The 16,581-nt window shown below is 33.9% G+C and overlaps 1 protein-coding gene across 5 annotated transcripts; it reads left to right on the plus strand.

The window, feature by feature from the left end:
* Positions 1-147: 147 nt before the first annotated feature.
* On the plus strand, positions 148-14,748 carry LOC107429311 (ATP-dependent DNA helicase homolog RECG, chloroplastic). Of its 5 annotated transcripts, none has more exons than XM_048462238.2 (19): positions 148-376; positions 1,437-1,531; positions 1,884-1,966; positions 2,052-2,181; positions 3,749-4,300; positions 4,408-4,520; positions 5,654-5,894; positions 7,136-7,299; positions 8,212-8,293; positions 9,081-9,170; positions 9,368-9,601; positions 10,149-10,220; positions 10,421-10,573; positions 10,655-10,798; positions 11,446-11,604; positions 12,301-12,384; positions 13,152-13,727; positions 14,075-14,175; positions 14,263-14,748. In XM_048462238.2, exons 2-18 carry the CDS (start codon positions 1,493-1,495, stop codon positions 14,165-14,167), a joined length of 3,009 nt encoding a protein of 1,002 aa, XP_048318195.2. In that variant the 5' UTR covers positions 148-376; positions 1,437-1,492; the 3' UTR covers positions 14,168-14,175; positions 14,263-14,748. The 5 variants fall into 5 exon arrangements, with proteins under 5 accessions (XP_048318195.2, XP_048318194.2, XP_048318198.2 ...); XM_048462237.2 differs by having other exon boundaries at positions 14,340-14,748; XM_048462240.2 differs by having other exon boundaries at positions 150-376; positions 13,155-13,727; positions 14,340-14,748.
* The last annotated feature ends 1,833 nt before the right edge of the window (positions 14,749-16,581 follow it).

A 16,581-nucleotide genomic window follows, 5' to 3' on the forward strand; every position in this document is an offset into this window, starting at 1 on the left:
TTTTTAAGGGCAAATACAAAATGTATGGGAGAAAAAAGATTTTTTCTCTTGGGTTAAAAAACGACAAGAAGATGGTGAAAGGATATTATACGGAGGCTCTGGGAAGCCACGTGGCACCTCCTAAATACCAAAGAATAAATTAAGAAAAAAGGGGAAAAAAAAAAAATACGGAAGAAGAAGAAGCACTTGTGAAGTGAGTGAAAAGACGAGCTTCTTCAATTTGATGTTTTTGTCATTCCGTGCACTGAAAAATGTTTTTCTCCTAAGCTTTACCTTTGGGCTTCTCGAACTTCGCTTGTAGATTTCCCACCCCCCCGAGAAAAAGAAGGAATAGAAAAGAAAGAAGCGGAAAATTTGACGATCCTTCTTCAATAAGGTTTGGCTTCACATTTCATTTGGTAAAAAAAAAAAAAAAAAAAGAAAAAAACTGCGAGCTTCAATTTTTAGGTTTTTTGAAATAATTTTAATTTCCGCAAATTTGTGTTTGAAATTTTTTCTCTACAAAATTTCAACTCAACGTATTAACATTTTCGAGGTAGCGACTATGGTGGTGGTCCAAATGTGCAATGTCTATGGGTATTTGGTTATTTTCTATCTGAAGCATGTTTGAAGTACTTATTTTCTATCGTAATAACTGTAAAAATGGTAATTGCTTTCTTTAGAAACTTTAAGCTTATGTTCCCACTAATATTTGGACTACTTTCTCATAATATTCATAGACATCCGAAAATATAGAGGATCGTACAGTTTCTCCATTTGTTTTTTTTTTTTTCTGTATTTAGGTTAAATTTTATGAAGAAACAAGTAATGGTTGCTAGGATTTTGGTAATTGGGTTGGGTGCTGTATTTAATTGGTGAGGCAATGGGTATGGTATTTAGACCCCTCCGCTGAACGGTATGCTCTTAATCAATTTTTAAGGTGGACGGTAGATTTCTCACCTAGAATACTGACTTATAAGTTTGTAAAAGCCTGTGATATGTCTCTTCTACTGCTTTACAAGTTCGGAACTTGTAAAATCATTAAAATGGTGGAGTATTGGCACATTTTAGGATCGAGTAGATACTCACCGTCAATAGAATCATATAAGTCTGAGGACGTATTTGATGTGGCTGAACTCAACTGCTTCCCAATTTTCTGATATGATGAAGCAGCAGGAGTATCATTGAACCAAAATAATATTGGCCTTTGGAAAAGTTCACTGGTGCTGATTAAGTAATCTTGTATGGTAAACAACTCTAACATTGTTTTTTTAGACTTTTAGTTAAGATGCTGATGGAATTTTCGTTAGTGTATATTGGGTTTCACCTTATTGTTCTTCCAGGTCTAAATCAATTCACCATTCTCAATACATTTTCTGTAATTTGATACTATCCTAATTATTTCTCCTTCTTTTTTTCCCCTGAAACAGTGATCACTGTAAAATGTGGTTTTGCAGGTTTTTAGGTTTATGTTATTTAGGCATGTCCTTTTCCTGCAGTAAGTGTGTTGCACATGGCACCAGCAGTCTCAACTGTGCAATCATGCGGCATGGTATAATTGCAATTTATATGTACTGCTGTTTTGTTTGCTTATTCTTATTTTTTTTTATCTTTTTTACATAAATGGGTTTGCTTATCAGCCGCTGGAGGCTTTGGTTTACCCAGAGATTTCACTTTTTATTGTGCAATTGATGTCGTAGCACTCTTAACTTGAAGTTCACCTTGTCATGTTTTACTGGTTTCTACTTGTATTAAGCATTTATGCATTGATATGTTCCATTTTTTAACATCCCGAGATGTCATCCATTTATTGTGAGATCAGACTATTAGGAGTTCATGTCATAGTGAGGATCTGACACTACCGTAGATCTTAGTAACACTAATTTAAGAATTTCTCTCTTCAGTGTTTCAGTGGAAAAAGATTCAGAAGTGCAATAGCTTTTGAGGCTGAAAAAGGATATAGGAATGCTTTGGGTAGAGAAATGAGGTATTATAAGTTGTTCTCTTTTTTTATTGCTTATATTTGACACAAAAAATGTGTTGTTTTAGCTTCTTGCCTTTTGTTCTTGCAGGTTCAATAATTTTTTCTTCTCCAAATTCTCAAAGATTTGTACTCGATCAAAGCATGAGTTTGTGGGAAAGCTGTTGGAGGAAGTAGATGGTATAGCAAGCATCTCAAACCGTTCAAAGTTGCTTGATAAGGTTTGTATGTTTATGCTAATTGGGTGTTTTGTAAGTATTTCATACCTTAGAAACCTATCAATTTGCATTGCTTTGACAAGTAGAACTTATACATACACATAAGTTGATACATGCATCCATACATATTTGTTCATACACACATAGAATGTAATAAAAAAATACATGCATACTCTTTGTAATAAATTTCCTCTAGAAAATTAAGAACATTTTTTATATGTAAAGTGTGCTTCTTTATGGTACTGTTAGACGTAATGTAGATTAGAAGTTTTATCGAAGGCGGAAGGCCATATGCCATTTGGAGTACGCTGAGATGGCTTAAGCTGTTTTTATCATAGTTTATATTATCTAAGATTACAATGATGCACTAATAAAGAAATGACGAGGAGATATTCTAAAAGAGAAATGCCTATTATGGACTTCAAATTATGCACCGTGGATGCTAGTACAGTAGGTTGAAAACTTCGGCTGATCATTTGTTTAACCGGAAATACCTCAAATGACACTATTAAATGCTTGTTATTCCACCCAAGCCTCAGCATATATTAATACTCTGTTACACAAAAATAATAATTTATGAAGAAGATGAGTCAACACCGCTTTTAGAACAATCCAAAATATTTCAGTTTTAGAGTTATAAATATACAAGCTTTTCTCCACCACTGTATATATTCGATTCGGTTGAAACTGATAGTTTGCTTTGTAATTAATCCAATCTGCAACAGAAGGTTACTTATTGGTATACAGTTGTAAGCTAGTAAGCTTCATATAGTTTAGAGTGAGGATTGATTAAATGTGTGCAGCAGTAAGGAATCTATCTCTTGTACAATATCTGAGATGAGTCCCAGATCATGTAGGAGATTTCTCATTTTCCATGCAAATTGGTGCTCCTTGCACCCATGTCACTGCCAAACTGGCTTTTCTGATTTGTTTTGTTGATCTTGGTGTTTGGTTTCATGATCCAGTCCTTAGTTTTCGAGCATATTTACCTACTTAGTTGCCAGCATGTCTAGCATGGTTAGGCACCATTTAAATGATAATTGGTTTTGGTTTCAATGTGTTACCAAATATGCCTTGCCATCCTTTTGTTCTAGAGTTTGTATTCTTAGGAATTGGAAAAGAGTTATTTGATATTATTTTATATTTATTGTGTTGTATTTATGACTATTTTTTACTTGATCTTTAGAGGTTGCAGTGCTCCAATCTTTTGCCTTGTATTATTTTATTCATTAACAAGCTTTTGTCTCCTTCATCTTATGTTTTCTTTGTAATAAAAGAATACGGCTAGGAGCCCTTTATTTATTTCTCATCTTTTCTTTATCTAGTAATATGGCTTATAGTGTTCCTCCTTAATACTAATTAATACCAAATACTTGACACTCACATACTCCTAAAGGTATAGGGAATGTCATTTTCAATATGTGTCTTGTATAGAGATATGCTGATTATAATTATATATCCTGGCCTGGAAAGCTCCATGGTGTTATCTAAGAAGTAACGAGGCAGTGGCCACTCAATAATGGCCATTTTCCAAGATAATGTTATGTATTGCTGTTTCCTTTGCATTTAGGTATCGGTTATGATGGGCTATGATGGTCTTCATGATTTGATCGAGAATGAAAGAGCTGAAAAGCACTCTACTACAAACATTAAAGCTGCAATGGATAATTTTGATGTCTCTTTGGTCCGTAAAAGATTTCCATCAATCATTGTGGGTAGTTCTCCTCGATTGGAACTATATGATGGGGCTACAAATTTTTGTCAGACGAGGAGTCTTTTGGAAACTCAAAGTTGTGAAGACTTTCTTTCTAATTCAATATTGGAAGAGCAGGGGAGACTTAATGTAAATGAAACTTGGCATTCTCTAGATTCTGCTCTTCCATGTTTGAGAACTTTTTCACCAAGCGAAGATCATTCTGCTACACTGCACATATCCCATCCTCCTACGCCGGTAACTACTGAGAAAAATTCAAACCAACCAGCCACTTTGAAGGAGCCTGTTGGGCTTGAATCACAAATAGATGCTGCATCCATTGAGTTATTGCTTGACAGATCTATCAGTTGCATAACTGGACTAAGGAAGAAGCACTGTCGCCAGCTGGAAGACTGTGGTTTTCACACGGTGGGCTTTCTTAATGACTGTCTAAAAGTTAAAGCCCCTTGTTTGGAATGTTTGTTGAACACTTGAATTCTTGGTTTACATTGGTCATTTATGTTACCATGTAGTAGTTACGGAAAGTGTTGCACCATTTTCCTCGGACCTATGCTGATTTACAGAATGCTCAGATTGGAATTGATGATGGACGGTACTTTATTTTTGTTGGGAAGATCTTGTCTTCGAGGTAATATCTTTCAAGTGTTTTTGACAATTTTCTTGATAGATGTAAGAGTGGTACTTATATTCTTCATTATTTGAATAATTTTCTGCTTTTAGTGTTTCCATAAGAACTCTACATGCTTTACTTACCACCTCGATGTAAAAATGGTTACACTTTCTATGCTTGGTCTTTAAAATACTGGATTAGCTATTTTTGTGTCGATTGGTATCTTATCATTTGGATTAGGTAAGGCACAAATGATGTATAATGATTTCCTCCAACTGAGATGATCTCCTAATTCACCATTCTTAAACTTGATTAACATCCTATTTTGCACATGCTTCTCTTTTGTGGCTTGTATTGGAGGTTATCTTCTTGCTTACCTCTTCTGGATATCTCGCATGTGTGGAGCAAATGCATGACTATGACCTACACATATGAAGAGATAGCAGTGGTACAAGATAAACAGGGCTTCTTACTTTAAGCAGTATGCAAGATGCAATTCCAAAAGGAAAAGGATGTGTAGCGGTTAATGAAATCATTAAATGCAAACTTAGCATGTAGCAAGACCATATACCAAGATCTTAATAGATACATATCTCATCGCTCATGATGTACTGTCATAAATCCACTGAGGACTCCGAATAACTTCAATTTGTCCAATTGGTTTGGGATTAACTTCAATCTGCAAGAGCATGAGAATTCTACCCAATCGCTAATTAGCACAGTGTCTTCCAAAAATTACTTGCAAATTTAACCCATAATTGAAATATTATGACATGGAAGTGGATCACTTCTATGATGAACAAACCAAAACCTAAGAAGCATTTTGTTTTTTTCCTTTCCTACATGTTATACAATGAATCATCTTTGAAAAGTCATTCTGCCATATAGAATCATGTTCCTGTATGTCCTTGGTAATTGTAGCATAAAATTTACCAGACTGGTTTTATGCATTTTGCTCATAAAACTCTTCTCTAAGTTCATGTGGCCCTCATGACCTTAAGATTGACATTGATATTATATATTACCATTGCTTGTTGGGTATCCTTCTAGTTCATCTGCCCTGATGGTGTGTTTACATTGCTTGTCATTTTGCTACCATGCATCTTCTATAATTCAGTATTGATAAAGTTTGCATACCTCTTCTTCTGCAGGGGTATCAGAGCTAGTTGTTCTTTTTCGTTTCTTGAGGTTGTTGTAGGTTGTGAAATTGCAGACTGTGAATCTACATCAAAAGATAGTATTGATGATACAAACAGTAGTGAAAACAAGAAAAAGACAATTTATTTGCATTTGAAGAAATTCTTCCGAGGTGCTCGGTTTACTTTTCAACCTTTTCTTAAAAGTATCCAGGACAAGCACAAGGAAGGAGAGATTGTATGTGTTAGTGGTAAGGTGTGTTTCTCAGGTTCCTCTGTTAGATTTCTTTCTTAATATTAATTTTTATGAATAATTTTATTTCTAAAACTTTTTATTTCTTTTGGGAGTGATATCTTTGAAAGATGGGGGATACAATGTATATCATTTTGACACTGGTTTCAAGGAAAAAAAAATTGTTCTGTGACATTAGTATTAATCAAAACCAGAACAAGCCTATGGATTCAACCTGAAAGTGGATATGATTATGGAATGTAATTTTGCTGTTAATGTATAAATATGAAATAAACATTAAATGGCTCACAATGGACAGGTTTTCCCCTAAAACAAGTAAGCTTTTTATCTTAACACAGTATGCCTTCTGGAGACAATTTGTTCTATTGTGTACCTCCAATGAATTTATTTTGATTGATGTTATTTTAATGTTATGCATTTGTAAGTCTGTAAGAAAGTCTTCGTGATGCGGACGAGTGATTTTTGATTACTCATGGTGGAAGAAGGTGCCATTTGGCACAAAGCCTATTGACCCTTCAAGACCTATTAGATATTTATCGATGACATTTTTAGTAGAGCTCAAGTATCATTTTGGTGCTTGTAGCTAAAGTTTATGTGCAAATGCATGAATTTTCTCACCTTCCTGTGTCCTAGTAAGACTGGAGGAATAAGACTGAAAACTAGTTTATATATTTTCTTCATAAAATCTTTTCTATATATGTATCATATTCCTTCAGTATTTTTTCTTTATTTGCTTGTGTATATCGCATATTATGTAAATATGAGGTCGCTGTTAAATTGGATTATCGGTTTGCGGAGGAGAGTAGGTTTTTATTTATGTGTATTTCCTCAATCTTGTTCAGCACCACTGGGCCAAGTAAATTTAAAGGTTTTGTGGGTGGCAAAAGAGAGAAAATGCTCTGCATTTGTACTATATTGGCTTTGTTTTCGACTATATGGTTGAAATTGTAGGATTTTTGAATAGATGTATCAAGATATGAGATTGTTATGAGATAATACAAGTTTCCGGCTTTTTTGTGGGCTTCCACTTCTAAAGAGATCAAGGATATCCCAGTTCTTTGTTTTGGCTGAATTGGAGAATTTTAGCTTAGTTTTTGACCCTTCTTGAGGATTTCTCATCCCCATTAACATTTGTAATATTCTTTTCCTTCTCAACAAAGTAATGTCTTCTATATATATATATATATATATAAAAGAAAAAAAGTTCTTTTTATTTATAAATATATGTTGCCTCTTTATTATAGGTGAAGACTATGCGTACCAAAGATCACTATGAAATGAGAGAATATAATATAGATGTCCTTGAAGATGAAAAAGATTCATCCTTTCAGGCAATGGGGAGGCCATATCCTATTTACCCTTCCAAAGGAGGCCTAAATCCAAATTTTTTGAGGGACATCATTGCAAGGTTTGTATTGTATCTTTTTCTGTAGCTGTAATATAAGACCATCTGATCATGAATGGCCACTTCCTTTGGCTGGTTTCTGCACTTTTAGATTTTGATCTATTAGTTCTTACTCAAACATACCTTTTGAGTGACCTCTCCTGCCTCTTTACTTGCCCTTTTCTTTATACATGCCTGTATAAAGTTCATTTAGTTCAAAGAGCAGCTTATTTAAATGTATAGTGCCTGATTGTGTTCTGAGTTGATGTAGAATGAAAGTTACCATCATTCTTATAATGTTTTATTCGATACTTGTGTTGGCATGTTGGATAACTTGATTTGAAAAAGTAATTTTTTTAAAGTACAGTGCTTATACTTTACTAGGCTTCAGGAAGGTAGTTGCTTCTGTTTTATTGACTTTTTATGTTTTTTCGATGTTGCTAAGAAACTTTTTTTTATGATGTGGATGACATTGATGCTTTCCCTGTTCAAGACTTTTGATTTCCTATCTTCAGCAGGAGCATGATTTTTGTTTAAGCTTTAACTGGAAAAAAAAAAAAAAAAAGGAGGAACACTTAAATGTTATGTTTCCTCTTTTCTGGAAATGGTTAAAGAAAATCCCTATTACATTCATACACCTTGATTTTGGTGACTTTCTGTTGATTGTTTGAATACTGCATTAGCCTGGATGAAATATTGAGTCTCTGGTTGCATTGGCATTGTTAATACTGCATTGACCTGGATGAAATATTGAGTCTCTAGACACATTGGCATTGTAGACACGGTGTCCAATTATGTCACAGAGTGTATTTTAAGTGTTTGATGTAACTGCTTGATGCATCTAATAAGAGAAACACTGATTTCAGGCCTGTGAACTGTGGACGCTTGGATGATGCTTTCATGTTAGTATAATATTATTTTTTTTTATTGCTACAGAGCGTTACAAGCTTTGCCTGTAATTTTCGATCCTATTCCTAAAGGTATCATTCAGGACTTCAAACTGCTAAGTCTTCATGAAGTAAGTATGTTTCCTTTTTCCTTTTTTCTGTCTCTTTTAGCTTTCTCATGATGCATAATTGTTGATTTTACGAGGAACTATAATTACTTATTTGTTAGATCACATGGAACAAAAAGATATATTTGTATCCTTTTTTGTCCAGTTCTGAAATAAATCATATAAATTGTGGACTTTGTAGCTAGCTTTATTTCGACCTCATTTGTAGCATATATTTATATATATATGGTGCTTAGAAGTAAGCAAAAACTATTGCCACAGAATTTGCTCATTGAGAATATATGTTAACAGGCGCTCACCCACACACACAAACACACTTTTGCTTATACAATATTTGTATTGTGTTTTTGTGAAAAGTACCTGAGTGATGCACATTACTTTACAATTTTGCATGGTTTAAGTCTTCTTTTGAGCATTTAAATCAATAACATAAGTAGCATGGCATTAATTTTCAACCACTTTTATTTCTTTTGTGCTCTCTTATTTTTGTAATGTTCAATATTTTAAGAATAATTATGAAAAATAGGATATTGTTCTTCCTTACATTTGGACTTTCTTGTTTTATTCCTCACCTTCTCTCATTATCTTAAAACCACCAGAAGGAAAGAGTCATGAATGGCAAATATATTGCAGCAAACTCATTTCTGAAATATTCTCCTAAATTTAGGGCATGTGCTTTAGGAACGTGAACAATGCAATCTATTATGGTTTGTGTAGCCCTGTGAATAGTCTGTGTTTAATGCATTGTGCATTCTCATGTGGAGCTTTACACTTTTTGTCAATGATGTAGGCATATGCTGGGATTCACCAACCAAAGAACATAAATGAGGCTGATATGGCTCGCAAGCGGCTTATATTTGATGAGTTCTTCTATTTGCAGGTGATCTTGGTTTACAATATACGGTTAACCATACTAGATCTGTTTGTATGTTAAGATGAAAATGCTTTTTGGAAATACTTTTTCTTCTTGCATATCTAAATTCCCCAATTAAATTTATAATGATGAGAATTTATGTTTTCTTACCATGCAATGGTCGACTATGAGCTTGAACTAAACCAATTGTCATTTTCTCCCAGCTGGGGCGCTTGTTCCAAATGCTTGAAGGTCTTGGTACACAAATAGAGAAAGATGGATTGCTGGATAAGTATAGGAAACCTGAGATAAATGCTGCTTATATTGAGGGATGGTCTTGTCTGGCAAAAACATTTTTGAAGTCTCTTCCATATTCACTTACATCTAGTCAATTAAGTGCTGTTTCAGAGATTATTTGGGATCTTAGGCAACCAGTTCCCATGAATCGGCTATTGCAGGTTTGATGAATATTTTTTTATTTTCAAAGATTACAAGCTTAATATCCCATATGTTACACCAAAACAATGATCACCTTTTGGTTTTAGGACTCATAACAATTTGGTTGGGGCGCTTTATTTGAGAAATATTCATGCCAGTCTAATATAGTCAAATTGGGATTGTCACTGCTTCATATGGATGCGAAACTCCTGGTGGAGATTGTGAAAAAAAGGGTTTATTGACAGCAGGATAGAGTTATACTTTTGCATTAGCATAAGCTAATGCACCTGGTACTTTTGTGGGTTTTCATGGATGAGATCTTTGGTTGGTGATGCTTTTTGCTGTAATTGGTGATGTTTGTGCTGGCATCTGAACCTCCCTTATTTATTGACATTTACTATGCTGCTCATCAACAATAAGAAACAGGGGAAATGAAAATGAAATAAAATTTCTTGTACAGATTTGATTTATATTTTTTACTGACCTTTTGCGTCATGTGCAAATGTGAGTACAGAACATGAGAAAAAAGGTTCTCATTTGATAATTTGCTGTGATGCTTATTTATAGGGTGATGTTGGATGTGGAAAGACTATAGTTGCTTTTTTGGCTTGCATGGAGGTTATTGGCTCTGGATATCAGGTTTGAATTGTGAAGATTCTTTTTCATTTGCTTTTGTTTTGTAGTTTCCTTGTACAGATTTCTTACATATTCTTGCACTACATGTGAGTTTTCATTTGTTTGAATATTAATATTACCACATTGATTATATTATAATCTTAATTTGGAACCTCTCCAATTTCATATGCTTAACATAGTTATTTCATTTTTTTAATTTGTAGGCAGCTTTCATGGTTCCTACTGAGCTGCTTGCATTCCAGCATTATGAGCAGTTAAGTAATTTGCTTGAAAACATGGAGGAGATTGAGTGCAAACCTTCCATTGCTTTACTAACAGGTTCAACCCCATTAAGACAATCAAGGATGATTCGTAAGGCATGCATTACTATCCATTCTTTTTTCTTTGCTATTTACAATTTTCTAGAAGGTCTTATCATTCAAATCTTGGATTGTCAGGATCTTCAAACTGGAGACATATCAATGGTCATTGGAACCCACAGTTTAATAGCTGAAAATGTAGAGTTCTCTGCATTACGGATTGCTGTAGTGGATGAGCAACATCGTTTTGGTGTGATCCAGAGAGGAAGGTTTAACAGCAAGGTGATCTGTTAGATAATAGATGTTTGAGTAAAATGCCATTTATGTTACATCTGTTAGACTATTTGTCGCAAAAAATTCATATAACATAGTAATTCTTGATGCATTTAACTTTTTTTTAACCATAATACGCTCAGAACACAATCTGCAACTTGCATTGGAGTTTCTAGTAAAATTTGAAAACTGGACACTTATTTGTAACATTTTCACATTTTGTTAAGATGTTGAAAATGTCTTTGATATATTTTCTGGTGGTGGTGTTGTCAGTTTATATCATTACGGTTGACAATGCAGTCAGCACTAGCACTCAGCATTGCCAGATAATTGGTTAGACCTTCAGTATGTGGCCTCCAAATAAATAAATTTAGCTTTCAAACTGACTTTTGAAACAACTAACCGTGTTTAATCCGTGGAAAGGTTTCATGCTTTTCAAACTTGAGGCCTTGAGTCATATGTTTTTTCATTGAGCTCCATAATCATCAGTAGATAATGTGTAATTCATGCTTCTATAGGTACCGCCGTTTTTAGTTTGCAGAAAGCGATCTCTACATAAAACTTTCATGTGGCATTAATGATCTGTATCTTTGAAAATTATGTCTCTTTTTTTTCCCCGGGGAATAGTTGTTAACTGAGGAACTTAATTGCTGCAGTTATTTAACACTTCCATAAGTTCAACTATTGCAACAACTGATTCAGATGAGACCTCAAAAGTTGATAACTATATGGCTCCTCATGTTCTTGCCATGTCAGCTACTCCCATCCCTAGAACACTTGCTCTAGCTTTATATGGGGATGTATCCCTGACACAGGTATGTAATACACTGTATCCTGCCTATCAGTTTTCATGCTCTGTAGTCCCTTTGATATTGAAATGAGATTTATTAAGTATTCTCGAAAAATCTATCATAATATATATTTTTTTGTTAGAAGAGTTATTCATAATATATCTGATGTTTGCTGTTATATTTTATGTGTTATTGTTTTTAAAAGTCTTTTAGGATTCACATCCATTGGCTAGTTATTATAGTGGGATGGACTAGCTTATAGAATGAGAGGCATGTCTGGTATTGTTCTCAGTGGAGCTTGTGCTTTTTAGGTTTTTGATTTTTGGATAGTATTTGAGGTTGTGATGCTGAGAATGTAGGTGGATGGGGTTTGAGCATTTGTATTTATCTAGTCCCATTTCATAGGGCATGGAAGTGTATTATCATAGGGCTGATTGGTGTGTGAAGAAAATATGAACATCTGCCGATGAGATATTTTTGGATGTAATATATTTACTCTTTCATGCAGTGTATATATTTGTAATGCCGTTTTCTTATTAATAAAGTATAGTTTCCTATAATCCTCTAGTTACAGCTATAATAAATATTGATAGTTTTCTGCTGTACACTCTTGGATGAAGTGAAACACTCAACTTAGTTTGGGTACCATAATTTATCTACTAATTTAAGCACTTGTTGCATGCTAATCATGGTCTTGGCTCTATTTTCCTTCATTGACAGATAACTGACTTACCTCCTGGAAGAATACCAGTTGAGACACTCATTATTGAAGGGAGTGACAATGGCTTTCAGAATGTTTACAAGGTGATTGTGATTCTTATTTTAATCTGCCTAAAAAAATGTGTTTTATTATGTTACAATAATGGATTTTGGGGATTTATCCTAAGAAAGCAAGGAAGAGTAGGACAATATTCATAGAGAAGCATTGTTAGTGTATGATATCAATGACATGATACCTGATTATTGAAGAAAATGGTGGTGGCTTTGTGAATGTCTATAAGGTGATTGTCATTTTATATTTTGATCTGCCTATAAAACAACATTATATGTCTTAAAATAATGGATTTTCAGGGTTTATCTTAACAAAACACTGAAGAGTAGGATATATACATAGAGAAGCAATGTTATTGTATGTTGTGATGGCTTGATATATATGGTCGACTTCAAGTCATAACAGCTTAAACTTCTCTCGAAATTGATGATAACTTTACAGTTAGCATGTGGTCAATGGATCTGTTTACAATGAAAGACAAAAAGACAAGAGAGACTACGATTATCCTAGTGATGGTTTCATACATCAACATGATTTCTGCTTTGACATGCATTCAAGCTGTTGAGGCTAGTACTTTGAAGAGCCTAGACATAGGGCACAGGCACAGGAATATATTAGTTTTTCTTGCCTTTTTCTGACAGCTAATATATGATAAGCATTCTTACCTAGTATAGGGTCTAGTAAGTGCGTTTTTAAGTATTTTGATGGATATATGATTTATTATCATAAGGATGAAGACTATATGTTTTGTTCTTCTCTTTCCTTGTGTTACTGTTTGATAAATGGATATAACATGTAGCAGATAATGCTAGATGAGCTTCAAGCAGGAGGAAAGGTGTATCTTGTGTATCCAGTCATTGAACAATCCGAACAGCTGCCTCAACTTCGTGCAGCTTCTGCAGATTTTGAATCCATATCTGATAAGTTTCAGGATTATAGCTGTGGTTTGTTGCATGGAAAAATGAAGGGTGATGAGAAAGATGAAGCATTAAGACGGTTTAGGTCTGGAGAAACTCAAATACTGCTTGCCACACAAGTAATTGAGATTGGAGTTGATGTTCCAGATGCATCCTTGATGGTTGTTATGAATGCTGAGAGGTTTGGGATAGCTCAGCTGCACCAACTTAGAGGACGGGTTGGACGTGGAGTGAAGAAGTCTAAATGCATATTTATAGCATCTACTGCTAGTAGCCTAAATCGGCTGAAAGTGCTAGAAAAATCATCAGATGGTTTTCACTTGGCAAATGTGGACCTTCTTTTACGTGGACCTGGTGATTTGCTTGGTAAAAAACAATCAGGGCATCTTCCAGAGTTTCCTATTGCTAGATTAGAAGTAGATGGGAATATTTTACAGGAAGCACACCTTGCTGCACTGGTAAATCATATACCTTATATAGCCTTTTGTTAGTTGTCTTCCTAATAATGATGCTAATATTCTATAGCATACTTCTATTTCATAAATTAATTGGTACAAAATAGTGGTCATATTGAATGCAGCAGAAGTTTGTATGAAACCCCACCTATTAACTTATGTAATGGTTCAGTTTCACTTATTTACTTTTTAAGTCATGGAGTCATAGAAGTTTGAGATTTTAATTGCAATTTGGGGGTGAGAGGATATGAATACAAATTTTGATTTCTCTTTTACGCCAAATTTCCTGTATATTGATTCTGTGGTTCATTTAGTAGACTTAATACAAGCCTTGGTCAATCTTTTTGCAGAAAGTTTTGAGTGCTTCTCATGATATGGAGCAATTCCCACTGCTCAAAGCAGAGCTTAGCATGAGACAGCCGCTCTCTCTTTTGGGTGACTGAAAGTCATGGTAAAATGTCGGAACTTTCATGTTTAAGATTATGTTTCTTGCATTGATGGAATTCTTGACCATTTATTTATTTTTACTGTTTTATAGGCTAATGATGATATGACCAAGTAGTTTCGTACCAAATTTCAATATTTGTACTCCTTTCTTGTGAATCTGACTCGCAGATTTTGGAAAAGAATGCAAACATATAGGAAGACCAAGACGTGTTTAGCTTTTCCATTTTGTCATAGCCCTTGCAAAATGGTTTCCACCTACTACAAGTTCAAAATGGTTTTGGCTTCCCTTGCATCCAAGGATTATGATAAGCATACAGCAAATTTGCCATCTTGTCTGCCATTAAAACAGAAGCAGTGCCTCAACGGTCCGATTGGATTTGACCCCCAAATTCCAAATGCATTTTACCGTCAAGACCCTACCTGAAACTAGTTCCTGTTCAATGTGACAAAGGTCTTGTACATAATCTTTGGAATGTCAACATCTTTGTCTATCCCATTGTTGGTGGCTGAGGATGTTCAAACGTGTATAAAAAATGGGAACTAATTTACTATTTAGAATTTGACATTTTTATCTTCATGTTAGGTTTTTATCGTGGAAAACATAAATATATATATATATATATATATATACACGCACACACGCACACATTCACACAAACTCTAAATGGGGAACGTGTATTTTGGGTTGTTTTTGTTAGGTCCACCTCATGGCCTGCAAGAATCAGACAGCAATCATTTCTCCTTTTTGTTTTTTGGGTTTTGCCGTAAAGTTTTTCACAATTCTTCTTGGCGGATTTTATTGTTCCCTTCCCTTATGGACAAACTATTTCTAAATATATTTTATCTAGTATGATTAATGTTTTTTAAGGAACAAGTTTCTTTACAACATCAGTCTATAGGATGAAATCTTAAACAAAAGTACTGTTTATTATTTTCAAATCTATTTTGTTTTCAATGAAAATAAAACTTCAACACGGTAATGGATTTTATTTTGTTGTCTTATATTTCAAGAAAAATAAGCCCAAAAAAAAAAAGAAAAAAAGAAGGTGAATTCGTAATTGTTCTATCTAATAATGATAATAATAATGTGTCTTTTTTTGGTAATTTCATTTCGTAGCTGTATAATATATATATATATATATATATGGTATTGTTATTATGATATAAGGTTGTATATAGAAAGACCGGTTGCATTAGAACTATAATTTGCTCAAACATCATACGGTATTTTCTCTTTTCTAGAAAAGGGTGAGGTTAAAATCACTATGAGGCACCCATCCAAAAATAAGAGTTTCAATTATCTAAAATTCCCAAAGGAAGTTATAGAAACTTTATAGAAAGAAAAAAAACAAATTTCCTGATGGATTATACTTGCTCTATATCTTTGTTGGTATTATTTAAATCAAATTCAATTTCAAGGCTTATTTCTTATTTTGACAAATTTCCAAGTGATTAGACTTTTAGAAGTCTATTTTTCAATTGTCATATAGATAATCAAACTTGTACTTTGAAGTTCAAAGTTTAATTAAAAAAAATATTCCAAGGTAGGTAAACTACTAATAAGCAATATTTAATCAATTTGACATGCATTAATTAAAACTCGAAGCTTTTTTTTTCATAATTACAAAAATTAGTTTAGTTTCCTAAAAGGGTTAGTATTGATTTGGATATTAATTAGTATTTCCACACCAATCATAAAGAGTTTTTTTAATTAGTAAAGTTGTATAAAATTTCAAATCAATTCATAAATTACTTTTGTCAAACCAAAATAAGCTCAATAATTATAATTTGAGATGGAATTTATTATAAATAATAAAAGAAATCAGAAATTATATAAATTATAACATATGATCTAGCAAACAGGATATTATTGAAGATGAACCTGTACAATTATAGGTCATTTCACAGAGAGAGAGAGAGAGAGAGAGATGAAAATTCCGAAACAAGAACGGTGGGGGGGTGTGTGGGGACCACATGTATTCCACTGGGATTACAAAGGCATGGTAATGTTTCATGGAATAGCCAATCAACAAGTCACGAGGGTAGAAGACAAGCAGACAAGTGGGTCCCAGATACTGTTCCCTACCCAATCATCATCTGCGGGATCCACCATCTCCGTGGTTCCACGTATTGTTCCCAAAGTTAATGATCAAGATCGGGCCCCACATCCCCCACGCTTTTAGCTCCTAATATAATATTAAAATATATATGTATATATATATATATATTTTTTTTTTTTTTAATAATTATTATTATTTTGCTGCTCTGCTGTTCTGCTCTGCTCACCGTATTGAAAGCTGCGTAGGGGGCTTTGTACCACGACTAATCCCATCTGATGGCGGCCTTGTCACGCCACCACTTTGATGTGATAGACAGGTTCAATAGAAATAAAAATAAATAAATAAAAGAA

Source organism: Ziziphus jujuba, chromosome 12, assembly GCF_031755915.1.
Source record: "Ziziphus jujuba cultivar Dongzao chromosome 12, ASM3175591v1".
Classification (NCBI taxonomy): domain Eukaryota; kingdom Viridiplantae; phylum Streptophyta; class Magnoliopsida; order Rosales; family Rhamnaceae; genus Ziziphus; species Ziziphus jujuba.

Excerpts from the sequence above, each read along its gene's own strand:
- LOC107429311 (XM_048462238.2), top strand. The coding sequence starts at position 1,493 with ATGGCACCAGCAGTCTCAACTGTGCAATCATGCGGCATG. Across the intron at positions 9,602-10,148 it reads CCATGAATCGGCTATTGCAG|GGTGATGTTGGATGTGGAAA; the intron begins GTTTGATGAATA and ends GCTTATTTATAG. Across the intron at positions 10,799-11,445 it reads GAGGAAGGTTTAACAGCAAG|TTATTTAACACTTCCATAAG; the intron begins GTGATCTGTTAG and ends TAATTGCTGCAG.